Consider the following 26249-nt stretch of genomic DNA (forward strand, 5'->3'; position numbering starts at 1 on the left):
GACAGCAGGCATGGCCTCGTCTAACCCCCATATCTGTGATAAAATCTTAATCTTGCAAATTCCAAATGTATCTTCACACAGCTCTGGAAACCATACACCCACACACACACACACACTTGCACATTTTTAAAATACACAGAATTTAACATCCACCCGCATATATATTAGTTTCCCCCATCCCCTCAAGTTAAACACACACACACACACCAAACACATATGCAGGTTTTATGATGTGTGTGTGTTTACATATATTCTGCTACGCATAGACACCCTGGGGCGTATTTAAGGTTAAGCATGAATGTTCTTGGCTCCCTGTGGTTTACGCCCATGTATGACCAGGAGTCGTCTGTGATTTGTCTTGTCTGACCAAGTGTGTGTGAGTATGCGCGCGCCTAGTGAGCACCAGCTGGCCACCATCTCTACGACAGTTAGTCTGGCTTCATGATGGATGATATGGACTATAGAAACTCTCTCTCCATCTCTGTCTCTTACGCACACACACAGGCAATCTCAGAGGTGCATGAATGTAAATGTCTGAAAGGAATCCCCCCAGGTAGCAGCTCAGTAAATGCTGCTCTCTCTCTCTCACACACACACACACACACACACACACACACACACACACACACACACACACACACACACAGTGGCACTTTTTTCTTATATGCAGTAAATTTCCATACACACACACACCTGCTTATTATTATTGTAATATTTGCTGCAGCTACACTGAAACACACGTCCGCAGCCTTTGTGACCTTTTCTTCGCGGCTTCTGTGATTGTGTGCACTGAACAGTGATTGAACTGCCATAAACAGCACTAACACTTGTTTGCAATCATTTGCTTGTGTGTCGCCTGCAGGCTTTTCATGCAAGGTGCAGGAAATGAATTTGACCCAGCCTCTGGGCTGCCGGGGTATACATTGGGGGGGCACGGTCCAGGTGAACTGTGATATGTGGCGTGTCAGCACTGCTGAGCTGTTGCTAAAGAGAATCACTATTGATGGCTTTTGTGGCATGGGAGAGAATATATATTAGTCTTAATGTAGTTTACAAGTTTTCGGCTGTACGCCATCGCAGTTGGTGGTGAACATCAAACAGTCAAGATGTGATTGAAGTGCAGACTTTCAGCTTTAATTGAAGTGGTCTCACAAAATTATTGCATTAACTTTTTAGGAATTTTAGCCATTTTTGTACATAGTACCCCATTTTCAAAGGCTCAACTGAAGCATTTTCAGTGTTGTGTGAAGGTTCTTCTCAAAGTGTTAGCATAGCTGTTCAATGGAACTGTCAAAATGAGGTCTAATTACTTTGGTGTAAGCATGAATGGCCATGGGGGTTCTCTTTATCAGTCGAGATAAAGCTGTAAACTTTGAAAATGCAGTTAAACGTCCAAATTTATTCCCTTCTTTACATCCAGTAGGCTGGAATGGAATCTGATTCTAATCCCCGGGCATCGTGTTTGACACCCCTGGTCTACAAGGTATGGAGAAACAGAGAGAGCTTAAAAGAGGTGCAAACCACTGGTTACACTCAAGAACATGAAGTCCAGCTTAGACTTTGCCCGCACTAAAAAATTCTTAGGACCAAATAGAGATGAACAAACATGCTGCAGACAATGTTATGGTATGAGCATGTAAAACTGGGATACTGGTGTTTATTGATGATGTGAACGCTGATAGAAGCAGCAGGATGAATTGTGAAGTGTACAGGGCTATACTCCCTTATCAGATTCAGACAAATGCTGCTAAACTGATTGGAACATGCGTCACTGCAAAAATGGATAATGATTCAAAGTGAAGTGAAAAAGCAACCCAAAAGTTTCTCAAAGAAATGTGATACTCTTGAAGTCAGTCACCTGATTTCCTGCCCACTAAAGCAGCTTCTAAGTTACTGAAGGCAGAAAGACCCACAAACAAGTTGCAACTACAGGTGGCTGCAGAAATAAAAAGGCCTGCATTTAATGCATTTCTTTTGCTGAACCCCTTAAATTGAAGCTGAAAGTCTTCCTTCAAATTATATCTCAACTGTTCACAGAGGCAAAACCTAACCGTATGTACTTGACCAACTACATGCAGCTCCAACACCCTGAACTGGTCTATTCATGCTCATATAATATATATGTGTCTTAACATGCGCGTCACTGTGACGGACACACTGACACCTGACTCGCCCATCCTCTGAGACAGCTATAATCAGCTTACAGTCAAACCTGTTGCCCCGTATATCACTGTGTCACCTACGTGCACATAAACAAGCTCCCATAATCCTCCCTTATACCCACAGACATAAGCATACCACCTTACTGCAACACAGCAAAATATTAATCTGTCAGACGTAATGTCCTGATGTGTATCGACACAAAACAAGCACCCGTCCTGTCGCGGTTCTTCGTTTAATAAAAGAAATGTTTCACGCGGACACAATTGAGTTTTTACGACTCAAATTTTAACACCCATCTGCAGTTTAGATGCTTGATGCGCGTCCGACTAAATGAAAAATTCCACTCTAATTTGCAATAATACTTGAGGCGAGCTTCACATTAGATTAACAAACTTGGAGGTGCGGTGTCTGGGTCATGTCACCTACGTCCTTGTTTCGTGCAAACACTCCTCTGGGGGCATTCTGCCTAATTGGTTGGCTAATTAAAGTGAAACGTAAAAGGCGTCAGCTGCATCACGAGTGTATGTTGGATCTATAAAAGTAATCATGTCTCCAAACATGCATTAACCATAAAGTCATCATATTGATTTAAGTGCTTGGAGAAAACGCTGGAGAAACATGTGTCTGCATGAAGATACTCGGCTGTACAGCTGCGGTGGACAGTTTGATGGATGGGCTCCGAGCACAGGTTTTCATTCAGTACCTAACGTTGTAGCTCGCGTGAGGCATCGAGTGCTGTGCCTCAGCAGGGAGCACATTTCCCCTTTTTCTTTTTAAGTGTATTACCGTTAACCTTGGATTGTCCAAGGACTACATCTGAATTTAAAAAAACCTAACAATATTTTCCCTTATTTTCCACTAGACATAAACTCTTTAGTCAGTGCTGGCGGGGTTATTGAGATTCTTATTAGGCTCCTGAGGTGTTTTGTGCTGCTGTCAGATGTGCTTTTTTGATTAATGGCCCTCTCATTGATCATAAGACGGAGTGGACAGAGACTGCACAAAAGCATTGCATTCTCCGTCGCTGCCTACCGACTTTCACTCCATTATTTATTAATTTTTTTAATGAACGAGTGCCTGTTGCGAGCTGTAGCTTCGCGTGCTCGACTGTTTAAAGCGAAAATGCAGAGCGTGTTTTCCTCCCACTGCTGGGAACACTTTAGAATTTCACTATCGATCAGCTACCAGGCGTTCTTTCATACTCATGGTGCTTTTCTGCTGGGTACTGTTTGCCAGCATGTTTTAATAATAAAGCTCGATATGAAGTCCACTATGTCTTCATTTAATTCCTTCAAAGGCGTTTGGATCAGCTCTGTTTGCTGTATTGGGTTTGCCTTGCTTTGATATATATTAAAAAGAGGTTTTTTTTACATCTAAATTCCTGAAAATGAAAATGTGTAACATACCTTCAGATTCTTTTATCGGACGCTGTTGGGTGATTTAAGCAACCGTGGAAGCTTTTAAAACCTCACTCTTTTCCTTTTATACACCGACTCCCATATCTAAATGTTCTTTTTGTTTTTTTTGTTCTTTTCTCCTCCAGTTACACTCCCCTCCGTCTCCTGCACTGAAGTTCGACAACCACGTTCTGTCAGACAATGAGGTAAGTGTGTGTTAAACTCCCTTATTCCCAAAACTGACGTCTCCGGTCCCGAGACAGCAGCTCCTCTGCTGTGCGAATGCAAATGCTCCGAGCACCCAAGAAAAAAAAAAATAGAACACAGTGGAAAAATAGTCAGATAACATCACACAATGTGCTTGGGGAGGGGGGGGGGGGGGACGTAGCAGGGGTCCTTGAGTATGAATGCGTCAGTGTTTTAACAATCTTATTATCTCCACTGTTGTGCCGTTTTTGACGTGCAGCTTTTTTGGCGATATTAGATGAGTAATAACCCAACTAAAGAAGAAGAAGAAAAACAACACGATTGTGGTTAACGGTTTGTGTCATTTTTGTCTTTCTCTCTCTCTCTCTGTGCCTTTCAGTCAGCGGTGTACTCCACAGTCAACAAAACAAACTGTGACGACGCTGTTAACGAGGAGGACAAAGAGCACGACTACAGCAGCATAGCGGAGATTAAAGGTCTGGTCCCGGCCTCCTCCTCCGGTGACCTCTACGCCACCGTTCGAGATATCTACAGCCAACCCGATGAGCCCGGCCCCGCCGACAGCACAGACCCAGGCTACGAAACCATCCGCATCCCAAAGACTAATAGCTCAGAGGACGAGCACCGAGCCGAGGGGTCAGACGTGGGCAAGGCGGAGCCCGACTATGAAAGCGTCGGAGAGCTGGGTCTGGGCCCAGAAATGTCCCGCCTTTAAGTCATCGTCCCCGCTCCCCTCCTCGTATCGCCTGGATGCATCTAACAGACTTCGCTGCAGTGCTTTAAGCTTGCTATCAAGGATGCTTTGGGCGCATGACTTGTGAACAGAAAACAGCTCGCCGCAGCATCCACCCAGCCGTGCACGAGCATCCTCCTTATAGCCTGGGTACGGTTTATCATATCCAAACTTGACTCCTTTAGTTCATCAGTCATGGTGAATGTCATCGGTACTGGTGGGCCTTAACAACACTTGATTGTGGAAGAAAAATATTCAATAGTTAAACTACCAAATAAATATCCAATCGCAACACTCATGCAGCATTTTAATAGTTAGCTAACGACACTATCTAAGAAAAAGAAAAAAGTAATTCAGTGCCATAAAGTGATGGTGAAATTCATGCACTTACACACGTGAAGGTTATATTATTTGTGTGCTCTCTCTGCAGCTGCTAGTCTTTCTAGTTTCTTCCGAGTGACTCAGTGTCATGTTTTATTGAGGTGTCAGGTGGTGTATTTTTAGGCTTTTTTCCTGTCAGGTCGGCAACACCTCCACTGTGCATTCTCCACAAGAAATGAGGTTTCTCCCACCCCTCTCAGTTTTGCTGCCAAACGGTTAGCAGAGACAGAGGTTGCATTCAGTAGATTTTCACCATTTAACACAGCTGATGAATTCCCTGCCGCGCACACGTGTCATTGCTCAGACTACACGGCGCATGTGTGTGGGCTTAGCGTGTCGCAGGTTGACGCTAGTCATCTGTGGCGAGCCAAAAAAAACGGAAAACGAGGAGTGAAGGAAGAAGGGAAGTGTCGCAACACGTTTTTAAAGCTTTTTTTTGTTGTTGTTCTTTTAGAAGAGCTACAGTCGATGTCAAAGGGTTTTTTTTGTGAATTTCATATTTATTTGAAGACGATTATTGTTGTGTAATTGTGAAATGTTAAAGTATGTCTGTGAGAGAAAAAAGCGAATAGGCATTTATAAAAAAAATTAAATTTCTAGCGTTTTTACTGAGATACTAAATGAAAATGAGTTGCGAGGATTGTGGCAGTTAGGTACGTGTTCCCCCCAGAGCATTTAAAGAGTTCATTGTTTTTAAAAAAACAACAAACAAATGAAAGAAAGAAAGAAAAATGAATGTGTCAGTGTATATTGTCATTTTGCACACTTTGGTCAAACAAGTTCAGATGACATATTGTGATGAAATGACGCGACGAGCTTGTATTATTGTACTTCGTATGTTTCCTCGAGTCTATTCTTGGTACAGTCTTCTGTCGGCATTAAAGCACAAGTACAGATTATCGAAAGCAGTTAACATCGCTGCACACTTTTCAACATCTAGCGCTTCTTTTTTTCTTTTAAATACAGGAAACCATGCCTGTCTCTGTGTAGCTTGAACTGACGACAGTGCCAATCGAGGCTTGTAGTTAGAGGAGTATTTTAATCAACTGTTACTCGCTGGAAAATTTAATGTGAGCTTTTACTTATTTGTACAATGTCCAGAGTCATATAGTTTTAAAATAAGATTAAAAGCACTGATTGTATGACTTGTTTTAAGAAAAAAAAAACAACTTCAACCATGTTTTCATGTTATTTTAACTCAAAGTTGATGGCGTTTCATATCTGAGAATATCCATTGAAATGCCAGACATATGGTACAGCTCCCTTTGGTACATGCATATTAAGAAACCTGTGGTACTTTTATTAAACACAAAAAAGAAATTGCCTCGTTACTGTTTATTTTTAAATGAATACTGCCTCTGCTTTGTGCTGTAAATATCTTTTTTTTGTCATCATTATTATTTTTATCATTGCTACAGTATGTAACCTCTTAGCAGAAAAATCGGTGTCATCTGTTTCCACCCACATCAGAATATTACAGCGTTACAGTATCTCCAGCATCGGGTTTGTGTTTCATTAGACATGCTGGAGCTCGCCCGTGGTTTCATTAGACATGCTGGAGCTCGCCCGTGGTTTCATACGGCCTGCTCTGACTGCTATCGGATTAATAAATTATATACATTTGAAGTGCTGTTGTATCTCCCAGTGTTGCTACTGTGAAAGAGGATTTTAAATGCCACTCCCCCCCCCACACACCCACCTCCCAGTATTTTATGAGAAAAACATCTTTAATTATCAGTTTTGTTGTTTTCTTTTTCACTAGGAAGGAAGATCTGCCAAAGTTGGGGGGGGTGTTGGTGCCAAATCTAATCAGGACAAAACTTAAACACACCGCTAAAAGATGCTTACTTGCACCAAAAGATTATTCTCTCAAGCTGTTGGTCAGATAAACACCTATTTCCTTATAGGGATTGGGGGGGAGTGGAGAAGCACCCTCACTAAATGAGATGATTTGCCCCCCGCCCCCTCCCTTCTCCTCCCCCTCCTCCCGCTCACGACCATCAGACAACTCTATGGTGACACCCGCCTTTGATTAAAGGGCAAAGCCTGGTTTGGCGGTTATAGCCACATCTGTCACTCCACTCTGTCCAATTTCCATTCTGTGCATGTAAATATTTTATGACATGAATTGTTCTATTAAATATATAAGTATAATAAATGGTGCCATTTTGTCTTTTAATTCTCTGGGGCGATGTCTTGTAGAAGGATTGTACGCTGGGTAAGAGTTTCCAAAAACATTAACGTTTGACATTAATTAGGTCATTTGTTTCTGTGATAACATTCTTTGGTGTATTTTCTCTGCCACGCTGGGTGATAATTACGATGAATCAGCGTGCTGGCACACTTGATTTATCAAACTGAACTTTCTTTTCAAAAGAGAGAGATTTATCCCGGGACTTTTTTGGTTCTCAGAGAGCGATAGCTTGTGAAATCACACTTTTAAATGTCTCATTTAGTACGTGATGCCAGCTATATGAGAGTTAACAGCCCTCTGAGGCGGCTTTAAGATTATTTGAAGGAAGGGGACTACCCCGGTCATCAAGTTAGAGACCCCTGGGCACAAGTGTTTAATAAGACCCTGCTGACTTTTTTCTTACAGTTCTAAAACGTTATGGAGGGCGCTGTCTATCCTTGGAAAATTAAAATGTATTTATGATGATATAAATTCATCCCTAAGTATGTAAAGTATTTTTTTTCCTTCTTCCTATAAGGATAATGCTGTTTAATCGAAGGGTCCTCACACCTGTTGTTGTCTCCCTCCTGTCCTCCTCTGCTCCCCTTTCGGTTCTTTGTGTCTTTCTGCTTCTTCTACTCCTTTCCCTCCTTTTCAGGCTCAATTGCAGGGTTGTCAAAAATAAGGCCCAGGGGTCAGAATTGACCAACAAAGCCTCCAATCTGGCCTATTGGACATCTTTTTAACTATATTTTAATCATTTTAATCAACTTCTTTGCACTGACTAAAAAGCAAATTTCACTGGTCAGGCCCAATTAAGATGACAATGGGCTTTATATGATCCAGTATGTAAAATGAGTTTGACATCCCTGCTCTACGATGTTCTGTACAATTAGGTCCATTAGTATACAGCAGCACATTTTTTTATTTGTATTGCCTCTTTGCTTGTTTGTGGGGTTCTCTCTGGTTTCAGTTTTTTCTTCAGGGACTGAAAAGCATGCTCTATTGGGCTGGGATTAGGTGACTGACCTGGCAATTGAAAAATATCCAATTTCTTTGATTTGAGAAACTTTTGGGTTGCTTTTGCAGCATGCTTTGAGACATTATCCGGAGAGTGTAGCCCTGTACACTTCACATCCTGCTGTTTATCCTGCTACTTCTATCAGTAGCCACATCATCGTCCTTTGGTTAACTCTCCAATTACTTTTGAGCATCTGTATGAAAATGACTGTATGAATGCAACCCCTTGAATTCAAAGTGAAAGTTTGCACTTGGTGTAAAATCCACTGTGCTGGTATAAAGATGAAAAATGATAAAAAACAATGCAATTGTATCTATCTATCCATCTATAAAAAACAAAACAGCAGTAAAAGTTGTGAAAATATATTTAAGAGTCCAAAGTTATACCCTCCTTTATTTGTTATAAAACTGTGGGACCGGTTAAAGTCTTTGCCAGGGCGATTATGGTCCCCGGACCTTATGTTCGACAACCAGTTTTACCAGAACAAAACTGGCATGTTAAAAAAAGGGAAATAACCTGTTGTTTTTATAAGCAAAAACGCAGACCAGTTCAGCTCATTTTATTTATTTATTTTTAACCAGATCATAGTAATTCAGAGGTCCCACGGCACCTGAAAAGTAGGCTGTACAAGTAGGTTAAAGCATGAAGCTTTGCTGCCTGGTCCAAATCTTCTCTCTTCCACAGCCTAAATTCCCGCCTTTTTCCTTTCTTCCCTCTGCCATAACCCCCTCCCTTCTCGCTTCCAATCTCTCCTTGCGTCATTGTTTTCAATGGAGCATCCTCCCCGGTTGCATTACCTTCTTTCGGAGAAGGGGAGCGGTGGGGGCTTGTGGAGGCGTGTGCAGCGCCGACCAATTAGAGACCGCCGTGGCCGCCGGACCGCACATGTTTACAGGCAGCATTCCGCCGGTAGAGTCCCCGCTCGGTCTGAGGTGACGGCGGACTGGATGCGGCAGTAGTTGGAACCGGAGCCGGTTAACGGTCAAATTTCAATCTTTTGTAACACATACGGCGAGGTGTCGGGGTACAGAGCCGTGTGGGGCGGAAAAATTCGACGTGCTGGCTCCCGTGCCTCTATGCTCAAGCTGTTTGCCCTGTATTAGCCACCATTTTTACATAATCGTGTATAAGTGTCGCCTCGGCTCACGACTACGGCGATTAGTCCGCGTTTTCCCGCCGCCCCTTCAGCTCGCAGGGAGCAGAGAGGAAAACAAACAGGTCGAACGGAGGAAGATTGGTAGCCGGTTGGATGTAGAGGTTGTTTAGCGGCGAATGAATCGTAGTCGTCGGCTACTAATTCAGAGCTGGTCGGTTTCTTGTTTCTTTTTTAACGGGGTGCTTGTGCGCGGTGCATTCCGGACGCTGTTTGGAGTTTCCCCCTCCTCCGAGTATGTTGCCCCTTTCTAACATTTTGTCAGGGCTGTTGGAGCGCGTAGTCTACCCGCTGCAGTTTTGTGTTTTTCACGACGCTGTTTACCGGCTATAATTCGACGCTTAATGATTTAATTTTACCGGCTCGCCGGCTTTGAATACAGTGAAACAGTTTTTAGAGATGCACGCGAGGCGCCTGGTGAAGCGCTCGGTCCTCGGCAGCCGCGTTTATGCGCCGAGTCCGACGGGGGACGGTGCCCCGGTGACAGGAGTGGTCCAGGCTGTCAAGCAGGAAAACAGAGACTTGTCGGCTGCGGGAGCCCGGCGAAGCGTCTACACCGTGCTCATGCAAGACGGGAGCCTCAAGGAGTTCTCCGAGGAGGAGATAGCCTCGGGCTTCAACCACACCGCAGCCAAAGGACCACTCAAGTCCAGCCTGAAGGTACGTGGGTCCGACCGGCAGGCGACGCTTCACTGTTGTTGTTGTGCGGTGTTTTGCAGCGTTTAACCGCTTCCTGCACGGAGCGGATTTAACGGTGTCACCGCCGCCCCGCGGCGGCGGGAACGAGAGTCCAGCCGGTTAAATCTCTCGATTTAACCGGCTGGGATTTTAAAAAATGCATTATGCTGTTATTGCTATAATGAGTCGTTTGCATATTGAAGCATATAACGGACTGTCATGACATTTGGCGACATCAGATATATAGGACAAAGGGCTTGATGGGGCCTGCGCAATGTTTATGTGGGCTAGTGGGTGGGTAAGATGAGGCAAACAAACACGCTCTGACTGCAGCGTTTTAGATTGATGTAAATGTAAAGATTTAAAGGTTTTTGCATGCTCGCCGCCTTATATTTTATACATATATGTATGTGAATGTGACATTTCTTACAGATAATTCTGCGCAACCGGCATTTAATTGCACATTTGGTTAAAGACTTAATTACATTTAGGTTTTTTTTGTTGTTGTTTATTTTTCTCTCATTCATATATTAATGCATGTTACACAGTTTAAAATCGATCGTCTCTGTGTGCACTCATTCTGCTCAAGGGTGTTATTGTTTTAAGAGCTATTATAAAAGAGATCACGCGCACTTCTTGTTGCATTAGAGTCAAGATAGTAAGTTGTGACGGTGTCCAAATCTGCAGTCCTGATGTAGGCCTAACAAGCGATGATCTGATTGCCTTGCAATCCAACTTGAATGCTTTTCTGTCACGTGGCCCCAAATAAAGATTGTGCGAGGAAGAAAAGGCCAATTCAGCTCTTGGATGAGCACACTGTTTCTAACATAGGGGAAGTGTGTGTGTGTGGGGTATTGTGTTCATCCTTTTTATAGCGAGGGAGTGACTGAGGAATGCTTGTGGCTGAATAACAACTTTTTTTGATGCTGTGATTTTGATTGCATTTCTTGTGTGTGTGTTTTCATGTTGTTGATGCAGAAACTTGCAGGCTGTAATCTTCAGTCTTATTTCTATGACCAAAGCTGAAATGTTGAGCCACAGTTTGTGGATCTGTCACAGTTCCTGCAGCAGTAAATTGTACTCTTCTGCCTGAAAATGCACATAAATCTCGTAAACTGTTATTTAAATCGTTACAAACAGATGCCAGATCTTCCCAAAGATAAACCCGCTCTTCGGGGGGACTTGTTAGATCTGTGAGTGATGGGAAATGCAGTGTGAACTTAGGTCTCCCGTTTTGCAGTTGTGCATGCAGTGATCAACACAAAAGCTGTTGCACAATTCTGTTACAGTCCCCAGCGCAGGCTGGAGAAGTGCAGCTGAGGGTGAGAACGTATTCCTGTCAGCACAATGGTCAATTCTCTTTCAGCACGACTCAATTCCCGCTGATGTCGAAAACAAGCCATAAAATGAGGAGGAGGGGTATGCTCTGTATGTGCGTGTGTGTCTGTGTGTGTATGCATTCACATGTGCATCTGTGTTGCTTTTTGTGTGCATTAGGGCGCTAATATAAATGTGATTTTCATCTGTTGTGTGTTTTGGATCTTTAACGAGTGAGATGTGACTGCTTTAAATCCTGGAACAGGAGCTGTTTGTGAGAGCATGCCACCCCGTTTGAACAGCAGCAGCTGTACGGCCGACAAAGTGGGCGCCCCCAGGTTGGCAACGGGTGGCGTGCTCCAAAGAATCTGGATGCTTGGCTCTGTGCCCAGAATGGCGAACGAATGGTCCCTGTTTTGCATGGGGCGGGAGTGGGGGGGCGCGATGCCACTTGTTGACTTGCTGTTTTGTGCAAATGTATGTTGTGTGAGAACTAAGTTACGGTGATTTCTCCAGCTGCTAACAAAGAGATCTCACTCACTTCTTGTTGGGCCGGAGCTGTCGTTGTTTGTGTTTGTTGCACACCGATGCGGGAGTCAATGAAGCAAGCTTGTTGACAGAGGCTGTGACTCTTTGTTCTAAGGCGGTGATCTCAGGCGGGCCCGTCGCTGGCTGAGCTTATTGGTTCGCTGAGCAACATCAGCAGGAACTACAGTCAGTCTGGATGCTGGCACCCATGTGGAAATGGATGAGTAATCCTTTGAGGGTGAAGGAAGGTTATGAGTTTATATATATATATATATATATATATATATATGTGGTAACCTATCTACAAAAAAAGTATTACTAATAATAATAATTTGTACATAAAGGCTCATTTACCATCATTTGCTTCTGAGTGTTTGACATTGACCATACTAGACTATGGACTATGTCTACAAGGTGTTACATCCACTTGTTATACTGATAAGACTCTCCAGCTGTGTCCATTTTATAGACTATTTAAGATGGCAATGGCGGGTTAGTGAAGTTCTGCTGTGAAGCTTCGAGCTGAGTATTTTTACCAGTATCATCTTGGTATTAAGATGTAACCAATCAGAAGTGGACTCAGGGACACCACACACTCACTGGTTTACAACTTGTGATCGACAGGTACACAGTGAGTTGGTTTTAGCCTCTTTTTTTGACACTAATGTATTCAGTATGATTTTAAAAGTAGTGATGGAGCTCATAAACTCATTAAGAAACTGTTAATGAGATCACACATTGGGGCAGTTATAGAGTTTGAAAAATTTGCAGCCTGCTGGCCATTGAAAAGAATGCAGGCTTAAGTGGAGCCCGACCGATTTATCGGTGGGCCGATATTTTCAGCCATTATTAGTTATCTATTGAACTGTTGGTATTGACGTTTATAAAGACAGATGGAAAAAAAAGAAAAAGAAATCAGAGAAAGAGCCCTTCACTGATGTTATGATTGTTGATGATGCATAGTTTGTCCACCAGAGGGCACTCCACAATTTTTCTGTTCCGAAACCGGGTTTGGAAGCTACCTACACAACAACCAGCTGACCTGAGTGGAGTCGGTCAGAGTGTACACGAGTAAATACATGTTACAAATATTAGAGAAATCTGTGTATGTCTCGTGTGTCTGAAAGAAAAAAATATTGGCAATATCAGAATATACGATTTTTTTTAATCACCAAATGTCTGTCGAAATTGGTCTTAAAAATCCCGTATTGGTTAGACTCTTCTGCATTGGCTTCCCTTTTCAGACCTTGAAGCGACTTTCATTTTTCATACACAGTCTATTGTGTGTGTCAGTAATACTCTGAATATAAAAGAAGATGACACCAGCAAACATCCTTAGCTGCTAAAGCTATTGTGCGTTACCGACATGTTCTCAAGTCAAGGAACCAGTACATCATAAGTAAAAGGATAAAAAAGGTGATAACTTCATCCACTCACTAAACCTTAATGTATACAGTGCATCCAGCTGAGATCATTTGGAGCCCAGCTAAAATAATCAAACTAAACACAGTCATTTAAATCTGTCTTTTATTTTTAAATTAGTTAGAAACCTTGGGCTGTGTAATTAAAATGTAGATTTTTCAATTTGTACATAACACCCTACAGGCAGCTATAGCCCACAGTTTGGCACATGTTATGCTCAGGATATTTGGCCCAGCCTGATTAGATTGACTCACCAGGCACCATGCCAAAGGGTCATTTTGACAAAGTATTCATATTGTAAGTTAATTTTAATTAAAAAAAAAAAAAGTGATGTTATTGCCATGTGCCAGGATATTTTTGTATGAGGATGATACACTTTTCCCCCTTAATTTAATATTTAAAACATCCAAAAAATATATTGCTGCACTTTTTTTGAATGAAATTGTGTTTTAAAAAAAGCCAATGTTTGTTTGCATTTTTTTTAAAACTTGTGGTCAGGATGTGGTTCAGTCCAGGAATGCCATATTGGAAAAACTGAGATTATGAGTAAGCCATTAACTGTCTTTATCAGAACTATTTTTAATAGTCATAATAGAAATTCCTCCCAGCAACAAAGACCCACATGAGCTAACAGACGTGGTTTCCACTGAAATTCTTTATTATGACCTTTGACCTGCACAGGTAGAAGAATCTTTACGCTTCACAAACTGCTGTAAGTAGGTTACGAGTTTTAATTTGTGTCTCTTTGAGTGGGACACAGAACGAGAATGATAGATGAGGAGAGGAGGGACACTCCGGGTATTTGTTCTCTGCACAGGCACTCACGCACGCACACACACACACACACCAGCTTTGACATATGCAACTCACATTTCACCACCGATTTGGCATGATTCACAATTTCCTGGCTCTCTGCAATGCTATAATTCATAAGCCCGGTGAAAGGAAGGAATTACGGTTTGTTTTATCCGAGGAATACACTCATCTTATACACAACACCTAATCTTCTCCCAGCCGGTGTAATCCATCTTGTTGTTTTGCTCAAGTTTGTGTTTTCATTGTGTATTTTGCACAGCACTGGGCATTTTTTGTGACGAGACTATATCATGAATGATATTTGATATCCATTCGTCATGTTTTTTTTCTTTCTCATTAATCGAAATGAATGGTGTTGTGTGTTGGGCGTGTGCATTCTGTGTGTGTGTGTTGACTTTTCCACAGTAAAGACTAATCCTGTTGCACTGCTTTAAGATAATGATCTAGTTTAGGGCTGAACGATTATGGAAAATAATCTAATTGCGATTTTTTTTGCCCCAATATTGCGATTGCGATGCGATATGCGATTATTTTTTAAGGTCTTTGTCTTCTGTATTATTAAACAAAGACAAGCAATACATCATATAGTATGGCCAATACTATATTACATTAATTTTAAACTGTTCTTTCCTGGAAGACAGACCTCTGTTATGATGACATGAGGTGATGCATGAATTGATGACTGACATTTTTATTTAACTTCTTCAATCACAACAGTATATTTGAACATACACAATAGTTTATTTTTAGCTTACAAACATCTGAGCATAAAGTGCTGACAAGGAACCCTGGTGTAAACATTAAAATGAAAGTCAGTACAATGTGCAGATTGCAGAAATATACATAAAAAAAATCAGTGGCTTTACCACACTCAGTTTTTCGACATCTGTGAACTACTAGACAGTCATTCAATTAAAAAATAATATTAAATAAATAAAACTAATAAATAAAAAATACACACATCTTACTGATCTCTGCAGTCAGTAACATTACACATAAAGTGCAAACATAATAGCAATTGTATAAACACACACACAAACACGCCTTTAAAATTTAAAGGCGTGAAATTGGACGGTCTAGTTCTGATTAGCGTCACCGCTGTCTCGGTGGAGTTTAATAAACTCGGCCGTCTGCTTCTTGCTATCTAAAATATAACCAGACACTGGTGTAAATTCTCGACTGTCTCATACTTCTGTTTAATAAGTTTTCTGTTTGACGTTTAGTCAGCTGTGTGAAAACCAAGGAGGAACCCACCCGGGGGATTAATAAAGTTTTATTTTATCTAATCTAATAACTTTAATCTCAGCCAAACCGATTTACTCACGAACAAACAAAACACTGAAAAAAGCCCAACAATAACATTTTTAGGTTGTCTAAGTGACTTATATATTACGTTTAACCCGAGCAGCGAAACTCCGCGGTGATCTGAAAATGATGTGCCGGGAGTTGTGCCGTTCTCGGCCGCATCAGTAACCCTCGAGCTCCCGGCTAGCTGTCGAGCTGGTGGGTAGCAGACGCTTCTGAAAACGTCGAAGCACTTTTGAAAATATGGGATATCTTGATAAACCGAGCAGATATTTGATGTTTACACAACTACTTTCTCGCCTGAAAATATGTTAAAAGTTTATTTTGTGACCCAGAAAGATTAGTATGAGTAATTTTAAAACTTAGTAGCGGCCGCCATTGTTGGAAACTGGAGTTTGGCTGGGCCGCGCTATGAATTCTGGGATATGGTAGTAATTTGGACAGCCTTCGGCGCGTCGCTGTGACGTAATCGGTCTACAAATGCGGCCTCAGGAGGATGCAGCCCATGAATTTGGACATGTCCAGAGTATAATCGCAGCCTTTGCGGTTAGAAAATTGCACTTGATCATGTCGCGATATTATCGCAAATGCGATATATCGTTCAGCCCTAATCTAGTTCACACACACGAACAGACACACACTGGCCTGAATGCCATTCTCCTCAGCGCTCGGTGTGGGCAGCTGTGTGTGTCACTCTGCTTTTGTTTTGCCATTTTCTCAGTGTGTTTTTCTAAGATCACCGTGGCTTTAGCTACAAACAGAGGTGCGTGTGTATTTGTGTGTCTGTGTTGGTGGGTGCATTTGCGCTTGTTTTTTGATCCGACAATCTTGCCAGAGCAGGTCACCTTAATGGCTGAAGCCCTGAAACAAAGAAAGCCATTGTTGCTGGTTACCCCAGTCTACCTTGAACTTCATTCTGCTTTTTTATTGCTTCTGCAATGTTGCCCGAATCGTAGCAAGATGAATCAGTATGTCTGTGAGATAAAACAGGCAGTTTATCTGAGACTTTATTTTGCCGTAACAAAAAAAAATGTTGTTTTTATTACCCTTTAAGGATTTATTTAATTAATAAACACCATTACTTTGGTTGTGGCAATAGACTGTACATAAAAGATGACTATTTATGTGAAAATGCTCCTTGGCTTCCGTGAACTATGATGTTAGTCTCTGTTGACAGTTTGATTCTTATTTAATAAAACACAATGTTTACGTTATGAAATCTGTAGTCTTACAGTAAAACTAGAGCTGGGCGATAGCACGATAACGATATGTATTGCGAAATAACTTTTTCTCGATAGAAAAATTAAACTATTGCAATAGACCTCACCGCTCTTGTCCTCTTAAAAAAAAAAAAAAAAGAACAGCCAATCCAAATTAAGTAGCGCAGAGCCGAACCAATCACAGCCGCAGCGTCACATCACGTGACTTGTTACGTACAGCACAAGTGCCAAGCCGCACATGTGTATTTGTTTGGGAAGCAGCCAGCCGCCGTGCCGCCCGGGTAATGGAGGAAAAGAGTGCGCCGACTAGAGAAAAATCAACCGAGAGCGTGACCGAAGGTTACCGAAGAGAAAACAGATGATGGTTGTCGAACGGAAGAGCCATAGAAGTTCCTTAGTGTGAAAGTATTTTGGCTATTTCAAGTCTGACAAAAAACAGAATAGCACGCACTGTAAATTGTGCCGAAAACAAGTCTGGAAATACAATAAAGCGGTGCATGCTCAATCTCTGACTGGAAGCGCTAATTCGTCATTCGGCTTTTGTCAGACTAAAGTAACTGTTAAAACTGTTTGAAAAGCTCAGCTATACAACAAGGAGAGATTGAGAATTTCCTTTTAGTTCTCAGTTTATTTGATATTGACAAAAGTTAGTCAATTTTGTCTGTTCTTCTGTAAAACAAACTAAGATTTATTTTTAGAATTAATATTTTGTTTCTAAGTGGAATTGACAATTTAGTCTGTTTTGTTTGTTCTATTTTGAAACTTAAACGCTTTAGCGGCTGCCTTTTGTGTAGTTTGCAATATTTGCCTTTATTTATCTGAAAAAGTCTCATGTTCCTTAAGTACATCTACCCTGTTGAACTTATTATGGGAAATAAATATTTAAATAAAAACAAGCTGCTGATTATTTCACATTTTACTTGTGAGCAACGGCACATTTAAATCTTACAAATATAGTTATTTGGCTTATATCGTGATAGATATCGTTATCGCCTGAAATGAAAAAAACATATCGTGATATGAAAAAATCTTATATTGCCCAGCTCTAAGTAAAACCAATGCAATGCAGCAGGGTTGACCTATATTCTTATTTCTTGAGAAGTTACTGAATAAGTGTGCAGTGTCCCCAAGTTTCTCAGTCTGATCCAACCCTTGCTTCTTATATCTGACAAAGCCACTCTGTTTGAGGCTTGGCTATGGGAGATAAGTAACCAATGTGATGATGTAGTGAAACCAGTGAAATATACTTCCTCTCTATGTATTTGTTTAAAATACAATGATAGGGTTTTTTCTGTGTATAAGAATGTCTGGGACCAAAGACTTAGGATAATAATATATATAATTTGTTTTTTTTAAGCATTAAAAAGCCGGAAAGGCCATCAATTTCAAGTAAGGCCTAGTAAGGACAGATTTACACTTTACTGTTGTTTATGCCAAATTCTGACCATATCGTCTGCACACACTGGTTGTAACCAGCGTCCTGTCCGCTTGAACCGGTCTGGCAGTTTTCTGGATGTTGTCTCTTTTTAAGACCTTTCTTTGTAAACCATAGAGATGGTTATGTGGGGAAAAATCCCAGTAGATCAGCAGTTTCTGAAATCCTCACCCAGCCTTTTGGGCACCAACAACCATGCCCCATTCAAAGTTACTTAAATGACCTTTCCTCGCCATTCTCATGGTCAGTTTGAACTTCAGCATGTCTGCATGGCTAAATGCATCAACTTGCTGAAATGTTATTGGTTGACTAGATATTTGTGTTACCAAGGAGTTAAGCAGATGTTCCTAATAAGGTGGCTGTGATACATACATACATGCAAACCCTTCTTTCACTCTCTGGCCTTATCAATAAATTGCTCACATTTCTTCCACTAAAACCTGATGGTGTTTGTGAAAGTACAGATGATGCTGTTTTTAAAAATGAATTTTCTTTTTTTTTAAACAAATTACTTTAAAAGCAAGTGTGGTGCTATTATGTAATGTTTTATTATATTTTTGCTCATGACAGTGCAGTCTTTTGTGGAAAACCTCATCCCTCCAAAACGTCTGCAGGAAGAATAACAGACTGGTTTTGTGACTGACCACTGTTCATTTTTTACTCTGTCCAGTGTGTTTTGGCAAAGACTTTTTTTAGGCCCAAGAATGTGGAAATTTTCTTAAACCGTATTTAGACTGTGTTCTATCACATTTGAAATGTAAACATTCAAATTCAAATTTTAGCTGCCAGGTTTTGAGGCAGCCAATGCCCAGACCTTATTTTCTGTCTATTTTTACTTTTGGTTACTCTCTTTAATAATAAATTGAAATGGACTCATTCTGTAGATGTGTTCTTCACCAGTAACAGAATTGCAAAAGATATTTATCATTATGACCTTGTTAAATAAAAAAAGAGGCCATTTGAAGGAGCTGATTGCTACTTCATCATTTCTTCCAACTTATTTATGTGGTATTTCTGCACAAGCACTGAATTATTTCTTTTTTTCGCCTCTCTACAGCAGAGCTCCAGTAACGGAGCTCCAGATGGCCAGAAGGTGGAGGGCAGCTGTCTGAGCCCAGAGCCAGCGGAGGAGCAGCGTTCAACGGACGGAAAACGTGTTAGCCGGGACTCTGACACCCGATCGGTGTCCCTGCTGGAGCAGAAACGCAAAGTAGTCTCCTCCAGCATTGACGTCCCCCACGCTAGGTAGGACTGTGTATATGAAATTCTCTAGCAGTGACAGTCTGATTCCTATCCTGCAGGCAGCTTGGCTAGAGTGGTACAGGCAAAGTTCACGAAAAGTTTATGACATAGATATGTCATCTCACAAATAGGACAGACCTTATGTGGGCTGACATCCTGTATTTTATTTGATCCTCGAAGCCAATTTTGCAGCACATAGTTTACAAGATAATTTGGCAAGAGTCTGCTTTACTCCATTACATAAATATTTTATTATATGGCCTCACACATGCTACACTCTTCCAACATACAGTGTTGTGTGTGTGTGTGTTTATTATAAATAGATAGATATATAGTTGCATAGATGTGTATGTGCAAGTAAGGCTTCAGACTGATGTAAACACTCAACAGTTTGTTTGTGTTTTTTTCTACTGTTAATGTGGATGATGTCATCTTGGGCAGACAGCTGTCTGAGAACATGCCTCAAAGAACTGCTTTTCAAACCTTCTCCTTGTGATCGAGACAAGAAAGTTGACTTCAAGGGAGGGAGAGGGTAGCTAAAACTGCTTCCTGACATAGCGTGAACTACACCAGTGTCTACTATAAGATAAATGTGGATTATTATGAATCGTGACTCACATAAAGCTAGTTTAGTAGAATCCAAGAGTAAAAATATGGAGGCGGAAATGAGCATAATAGGTCCTCTATAAACCGATCCAGACATTTTGTTGATTTAGGATTCTATCCGTGTTCTGAATATTAAAAGGTTTTCAGCAAAATGTTGCTTTTGGATGCTGTTTCTTTAACTTGCAGAAGCATTTATGGGTATTGTTATTTAAACGGCATGCCTCTCTGGTGGTTTCTCAACAGTTACCCTGTTGAGCGTCTTTCCTGCTACACAGCAAAGACACCGTGGCCTTGCAGAATACTTTGCCCTTATAGCCCGCGTGTACAGTTGTTGCTTTCATGTGGTATAAACATTGTGGCACATATTCCAAACTGATCCTACATGCAGAACATAACCCTATACAACTGGAAATAATTATTATGTTATGATGCATTAGTTATTTCTTTACTCATTCGGTGGTTCTCTTTACACTGCACACACACACGTGCACACACACGTGCACACAAATATTATTTTAGACCACCAGACTAATTCCCCACATAAGCCATTTCCACAATAGAGCAGTTAACCATTGGTGGGCAGCAGTGCACGACAGTGAAGTTCTATCTAATAAAGGAACAACACTCTTTCTCAATTAAATGTGAAACCCTAATACCTTGTAAAGCACTTTGCTGTTATTGGACATCACTCCTCATTACCTGCCTTCACTCTGCTGCTGGAGTCCAATCGATGGCAACTTGCTGAAAAGTACAGCAAAAGTTTCCCATTTGTGCAACTTTATCACTCCATCCTGAGCTATTGCCTTAAATTTAACTGTTATTTGTTGATGAGTCATTGATTAGAAGCTGCCTTATGGCCCATTAAGAAGGAAGAAAGGTCTATCGCATAGATTAGACTGGAATTTCATACTTGTCCTTTGGATGGGGATTGCAAAAATATTGATATTTATGTGTTTATGGTTGGATGTCTTATTGATTATCTTGCTGCTCAAGTTTATGTGCAATCACTAGACCAACTTCATGTTGTCTAGTGATTGCACCTCCTCCCGCTGAGGCCAGCTAAAAACATTGTAGCCACGGGGAGATGTCTTATAAGTCACATTCAGAAATCCTCATAAAATGACTGAAATAAGACATGACCTTCAGAGAGCTTCACATCTTCAGAGTTATTGGTGTGGGCACACACAGCACTCCGAAAATCCAAATTGGCTCTCCAGCCAGAATTCCAACTGGATTATGTATGCTGTGATCTTATTTAGACTGTGCAGACATCTCTAAGGCACCAAAAACATGAGCACTGTGTGCAATACTTCTTAAATACGTGTGTATATAGAAGCAACCAATGACTAAAGTTAGATTTGGTTTTAAACTATGAACACCTTTGCGTATTTGGGTGTGAAATGAAAAGCTAACAATGGCTGCCATGGCTACTTTTAGCACATTGCCATGGCATGATGGCGTTTTGCAATGTGCTTCTGGAGTCGGGGGCTGTGCTATAACAAAAACTAGTCGTGTCAGATTGTCAGAATAGATCGCACTAATTCCAATCTCATGGTTAGAGGTTAGGATATGGTACCTAAACCCACTATCCACTCTAATGAAGGGCAGCAGATCTTTCACAGTAAACTTGGAAAGAACCCTGTAATTATGTTTTGGTTTTTTTCCCTGCTTTGTTCTAATGAAGCTCTGGCTGCCACTTGTTGAAACATTAATACGAACATTTAAGAAGAAGTCCTTGAAACCAATTCTGTGTACAGACTTTTGTGAAATGATAGCAAGTGTTATCTTCATTTGACAAGTCAAGGTTACACTTCACTTTTTTTGTTTTTTTTAGCTTGACAATTTCCATCTGCATCTGAACCAAAAGCTGCTAAAAAAGCAAAAACAGTCAAACATGCTGAAATGCTCTGGCCTTATCAGATCTTGTATTTTTAAGTCTTTTCTGGGGTTGTTTGTGTTACTGCCTTTTTGCACATCAGCAACTTTGTCATTATTAGGGATTTGTTAGTTATTTCACTTCGTGAGCCAAAAAATGAAAGTCACATAAATACCATTTGAAGTCATAAGCCACTTTTCCATAGATTTTTCCATTTTTCAATAAATCGCTGCACCACCTTCCTATTTTCATCGCAATAAATTTAAACAAATGAACTTCTGTACAGTACTCTACTTTCATTTATACCTGAAAGACACCTCTCTTCTGTTTCTGAACATTATTTTTCTGCCTTCATTCGGCAGACACAGTAATGACAGAGACAGGAGACATGGGAAGATAAAGCAAATGTCTATATGTGCAGATGACTTGTTTGCCCCTTAATAAAGTTTCAGCATTGAAGAAGAATAATTGTGGATTATAATTGTGCAAATGCAGACTCCCCCCCCCCCCCCCCCCCCCCCCCAAAAAAAAAAAAAAGAAAATCAATTTTCAGCCCAATTCATAAAGTGTGCTTGCACAATCAAGAAGATGGAAAGTTCATTGTTGCTGCCCCTGAGAGCAGGTATGATTCTAAGCTCTTTCTTTAGATATCCCCACAGTGACCTCGTCGGTATACAGCTCCATTATTGCCTCAAGATTAAGATCCAAAGGTCTCATCCGCTGCGCACCTGCGACCAATTTTAAACCTGCTCCCACACTGGGGAAGAAATTGTGTCGCCGCTGACCACAGAGTAACGTTTATCTGTAATGAAGACAAAGGGGCAAAGAGACGAGAGGGAGGGAGGTGGCGAGGAGTAATGGTGGCAAAGGGACGAGGGAGCCCAAGGAAGCCCAAGCACCGAGGGGAAATTTGTGCATACAGCGGAGGGGAAGAAGGTAACGGAGCTGAGAGAGCATGTGTAGCTATTAAGTTAACAGCAAAAGAGAGAGGAAAGGGAGAAAATGCCTGAGGATTTTTGTCAGAGAGAACTCTCCAGAGAAGTCTGACCTTGAGGTTGTTAATTGCGCTCTGAAAAAAAAAAGTTCCCTCTCAACTTGTGATTTACCAAGAAAATGTCTGGCTGTTTGATGGCTCTCCAGATCCCTTGCAACCTAGAATACAATAGGTTCCCTCCCTCGCTGGGATTCAGTGAAGTACCCAAATGCCTCTTCTGCAATCATTGGGAAACTAGAGGAAAAATGACAGTGTGCCATATAAGATGTTGGACCTCGGGGGGCTTTTTGTAACTACATTTCATGCTTCTGCCAGCTTGTCCAACTCTCTGTGCTTTATCGAGTAGCTGCGTACATTGCTTTTGTTTGCAGGATGCTTGCTTTGGCAACTTTTTATGAGTCCTGCAAACAGAAATCGATGGCATTGCATGATTGACATGTGTTGACTGATATTTTTTTCCATCACTACAACCCTCAAACGCTCAGAAATGATTTCCTTTTTTTGTCTTTAAAAAAAAGATTTATTCTGCACATTAAGAGTAGAAAGATTTGCTCACTGCGGCAGGTTCTGATTTGTTTATTGCCATGTTTGTCTTTGCTGAATTATCAGACATGGTTAAACATTGTCAGACTGTAGTCTCAGCCAGCTGCTGGGTCTGCTCCTTCCTTCAAGGGCTTATGTTTTCTTTATTCAGGAAACGGCCAATTGTAACAAGAGCTAGTGGGGCCAGACCAGTGGAAAACGAATGGCTTGGCTCTTGACAAATAGCATTCAGGAGACTAATTGCTAGCAGGGGAAGTGAAGTATAACCCTAGATGAAGGCAAAATCAAGAGTGCTTTGCTTGTTATTACAAAATCCCAAAACAGCAGATCTGAGGGTTTAAATCCTCTTCTCTTCAGAAAGCCAGCAACCCCCCCACCCCACCCCAAATCTGTCTAGCATTAACAGAGGTTATTCATGTATTTCTAAATGACTGGACCCCTTGCTGTTCCTCCATGATGTTTTTTCTTTCCTTGTTTCTTTTTTTAATACATAAAAGCTCAACAAAGTTACACATGTAATTTAATTATGGTAACTGATGACAAGGAGTCTGGTGGGGTGGACTGGAATTTGGGAGGGGACCAACTTCAAAACCAGCATTGTTGCCAAGAGCATTTTGTTATTGTCATTTTTTTTTATTGTTGATCAGTGTGCTTGCAGATCACCCAGTTTAGTGCGCTGAGCCAACCATGTGCTCCACTCTCAGAGCCGCCTGCATCAGCCAACTCAGGCATGGAACAAGGCCAAAGACAAAAAGAGGCCCAGAGGGACTCTCAAATTATCGTTTGTCTTTTGATAAAGTGGCACGGCCTGTAATCAGTTTGTTTTCCTGCTGTTCGGTGGTTTTGTTTGTGTTTATGGAGTTTTCTTACCTTTTTGGAAACATCGCTGCAGCTCTCGCTGCTTTTGCACAACGTGTTTGTGTTTGCGGTGAGCGCCGGCGCTCGAGTTTCGAAATAAGAGAAAGTAGGGGAGCGGCGTGGGTTTTCGAAAGAGTGAGTGACATAGAGGGAAAGCGAGAGAGGGAGGGAAAAAGCGCACTGTGCATTTGCCAAAGAAAACAGTTTTCTTGGTTTGGATGCCAGTGGAGTTTAGAAACCAGAAGATTACTATCTGAAAAGACAAATCATTCCTTCTCCTCCACTGTCTAACTTTCCTAATCTCAGTGGGCCTTTATCTGATTGGATGTTGATGGGGTTTTTTTTTTCTCCTCACAACAGTTTGACCAAACCAGGTGTGCTGAGGCAAATATTCCGACAATCTGATTGGCTTTACCACACACAGCTAAAAATAACAGAAACGTGTTTGTATTCATATAAAAGGAACATTGTTCAGCATGTGTAAATCAGCGTTCCTGCTTTTGAACCATAAAAACGGCTTCTGAAAATACGAATGTTGTGATTTATTTTGATGGCAGCCTTAGCTGGGATTTTTTAATTTATTTATTTAGTTTTTTTTTTTTATTTAAAGCTAAAGGAAAAAGTTTTTTTCCTTTAGCACATTCCTTAAATACAAGCAAATGGAAAATGGAGAGAACAAAAGAAAAGAAGGAAAAAAACACATTTGGATGCAGTGTGTTTACAGGCCACCCAGTAGCTCCCACTCCAAACACCACTGGATATCCTGTGGTGAATAAAACCTGAACACTGATCAGAAAACTTTAAAGATGCTTGATTTGGTGCTGTATAAATAACTTTTAATTGAACGTCAGTGGCCGATATTCATCTGTTGTGTCACTACAGTTTGTACAGGCTAAAGGGTTAAAGAGCATGTGACTCAGAGCTGAAGGAGCTTAAAACAAAGATTTCTTTGTTTCTCTTGAACACGAGGGGAGATAAATAATGACGTCTGTATCATCTGTTGGCCAAATCGTTTTAAACATCGATATCAGCTCAGGATTTCACATTCATTGCATCCCGATTAAATCACTCTTAGATTTTTTTATCTTGCCTTAGCCTTGGAGTAGGATAAAGACAGCTTTATTTTTATGCTTTATTGTCGTGGAGCCCTGATAGAAGAAGCCCCAGCAGCCACTAGGGATCGTCTCAAGGTGTTGGCTCTGGCTTATGTGGGGTTAAAAGGTCTCTGATCATATCTCGGTACCAGGTGCATATGGGTTTTTTTTTTTTTTATAATGGATCAGCAGAATCTTAAAATCAATTCTGAGAGGATCAGCTAACCAGTGTAAACATGCCCAAATTAGACTGATACAATCTAATTAGTGTCAGGGTTGTGCGGTAACTATCACGTGCATCAGTGCAATACCACACCCTTTCTCTCTAACCTCCCATTTTACATCTTTGGTGTCTCAGTAAAATATAACTCAGCGTAATGAGCCCAAATTAGATCTTCTCTGTGGGGATAAAGAATAAATGCACAGGAGACGTGAAACCCAGCTGAGACAAAAAAGCAGCGCATGTGCCGCAGGGTGTCGTTGGAGCTTTCGCGCATGAAGGATTTTTTTTTTCGTGGAGCGCATCTTATTAAACAGAGGCCTGCATGGATTACTTAAATATCATGCCTGTTGTTTCTCGGGGGTTCTGCCTCCACAAGTTGGTGACATGTTGTTGATAAGTGAAGAAAGTAGGTTAAATTGGCTAACTCTGTTCAGCAGGATTTGCTGCCGCCATCTAATCTCAAATACAGTATTCACAGATCAACCTCACCCTGCTGTTAATGAAGCTTTAGATTTATTACACGTAGACTAATCAAAGGCAAACTCCTCTTCCTCCTCTCAATATCTGAGGCACGCAAGTGAGAGCCACACTGAGTTGGTCTGCCAGGACATTTGAAAGGATCTCGCTCCCGAGAACAACAAACCTGACAGGAGTATAATTGTGAGTTTAAATTTATATGCAAATGGGTTTTTAATTAAGTGTGCTGCTAGTGTACATGGGGGAATAGGTAGCTATGGATTAGTCGGCTGGCCTGAATCCAATATGAACTTTTGCCAAAGCGCTGGACGCAGGAAGTGTGCAGGCAAGGTGTGTGTTATTGTTGGGCTCTCATAGTGAGTTATGTGCAAGTTGACCTCTAACCCA

The 26249-nt window shown here is 41.2% G+C and overlaps 2 protein-coding genes across 5 annotated transcripts in view; both read left to right on the top strand.

Annotated features, from left to right (window-relative positions):
* The window catches only part of pag1 (phosphoprotein membrane anchor with glycosphingolipid microdomains 1), a 59470-nt gene extending 52431 nt beyond the window's left edge, over positions 1-7039 (top strand). For all 3 annotated transcript variants that reach the window (XM_085395908.1, XM_085395910.1, XM_085395909.1), the window contains 2 exons: positions 3707-3766; positions 4147-7039. In XM_085395908.1, coding sequence (XP_085252034.1) covers positions 3707-3766; positions 4147-4482 — 396 coding nt within the window. In that variant the 3' untranslated portion in view covers positions 4483-7039. The remainder of the gene's footprint in view (positions 1-3706; positions 3767-4146) is intronic.
* A 1858-nt stretch (positions 7040-8897) lies between these two features.
* The window catches only part of znf704 (zinc finger protein 704), a 74113-nt gene continuing 56761 nt past the window's right edge, over positions 8898-26249 (top strand). The window contains exons 1-2 of one of the 2 annotated variants that reach the window (XM_085397054.1): positions 8898-9888; positions 19010-19194. In XM_085397054.1, coding sequence (XP_085253180.1) covers positions 9628-9888; positions 19010-19194 — 446 coding nt within the window. In that variant the 5' untranslated portion in view covers positions 8898-9627. Of the gene's footprint in view, positions 9889-19006; positions 19195-26249 lie in introns of both variants that reach the window. The other variant, XM_085397053.1, reaches the window with a different exon arrangement.

This window comes from Rhamphochromis longiceps, linkage group LG22 (genome assembly GCF_057381845.1).
Source record: "Rhamphochromis longiceps isolate RC_006_pf linkage group LG22, R_longiceps_female_GT1.1, whole genome shotgun sequence".
NCBI lineage: Eukaryota > Metazoa > Chordata > Actinopteri > Cichliformes > Cichlidae > Rhamphochromis > Rhamphochromis longiceps.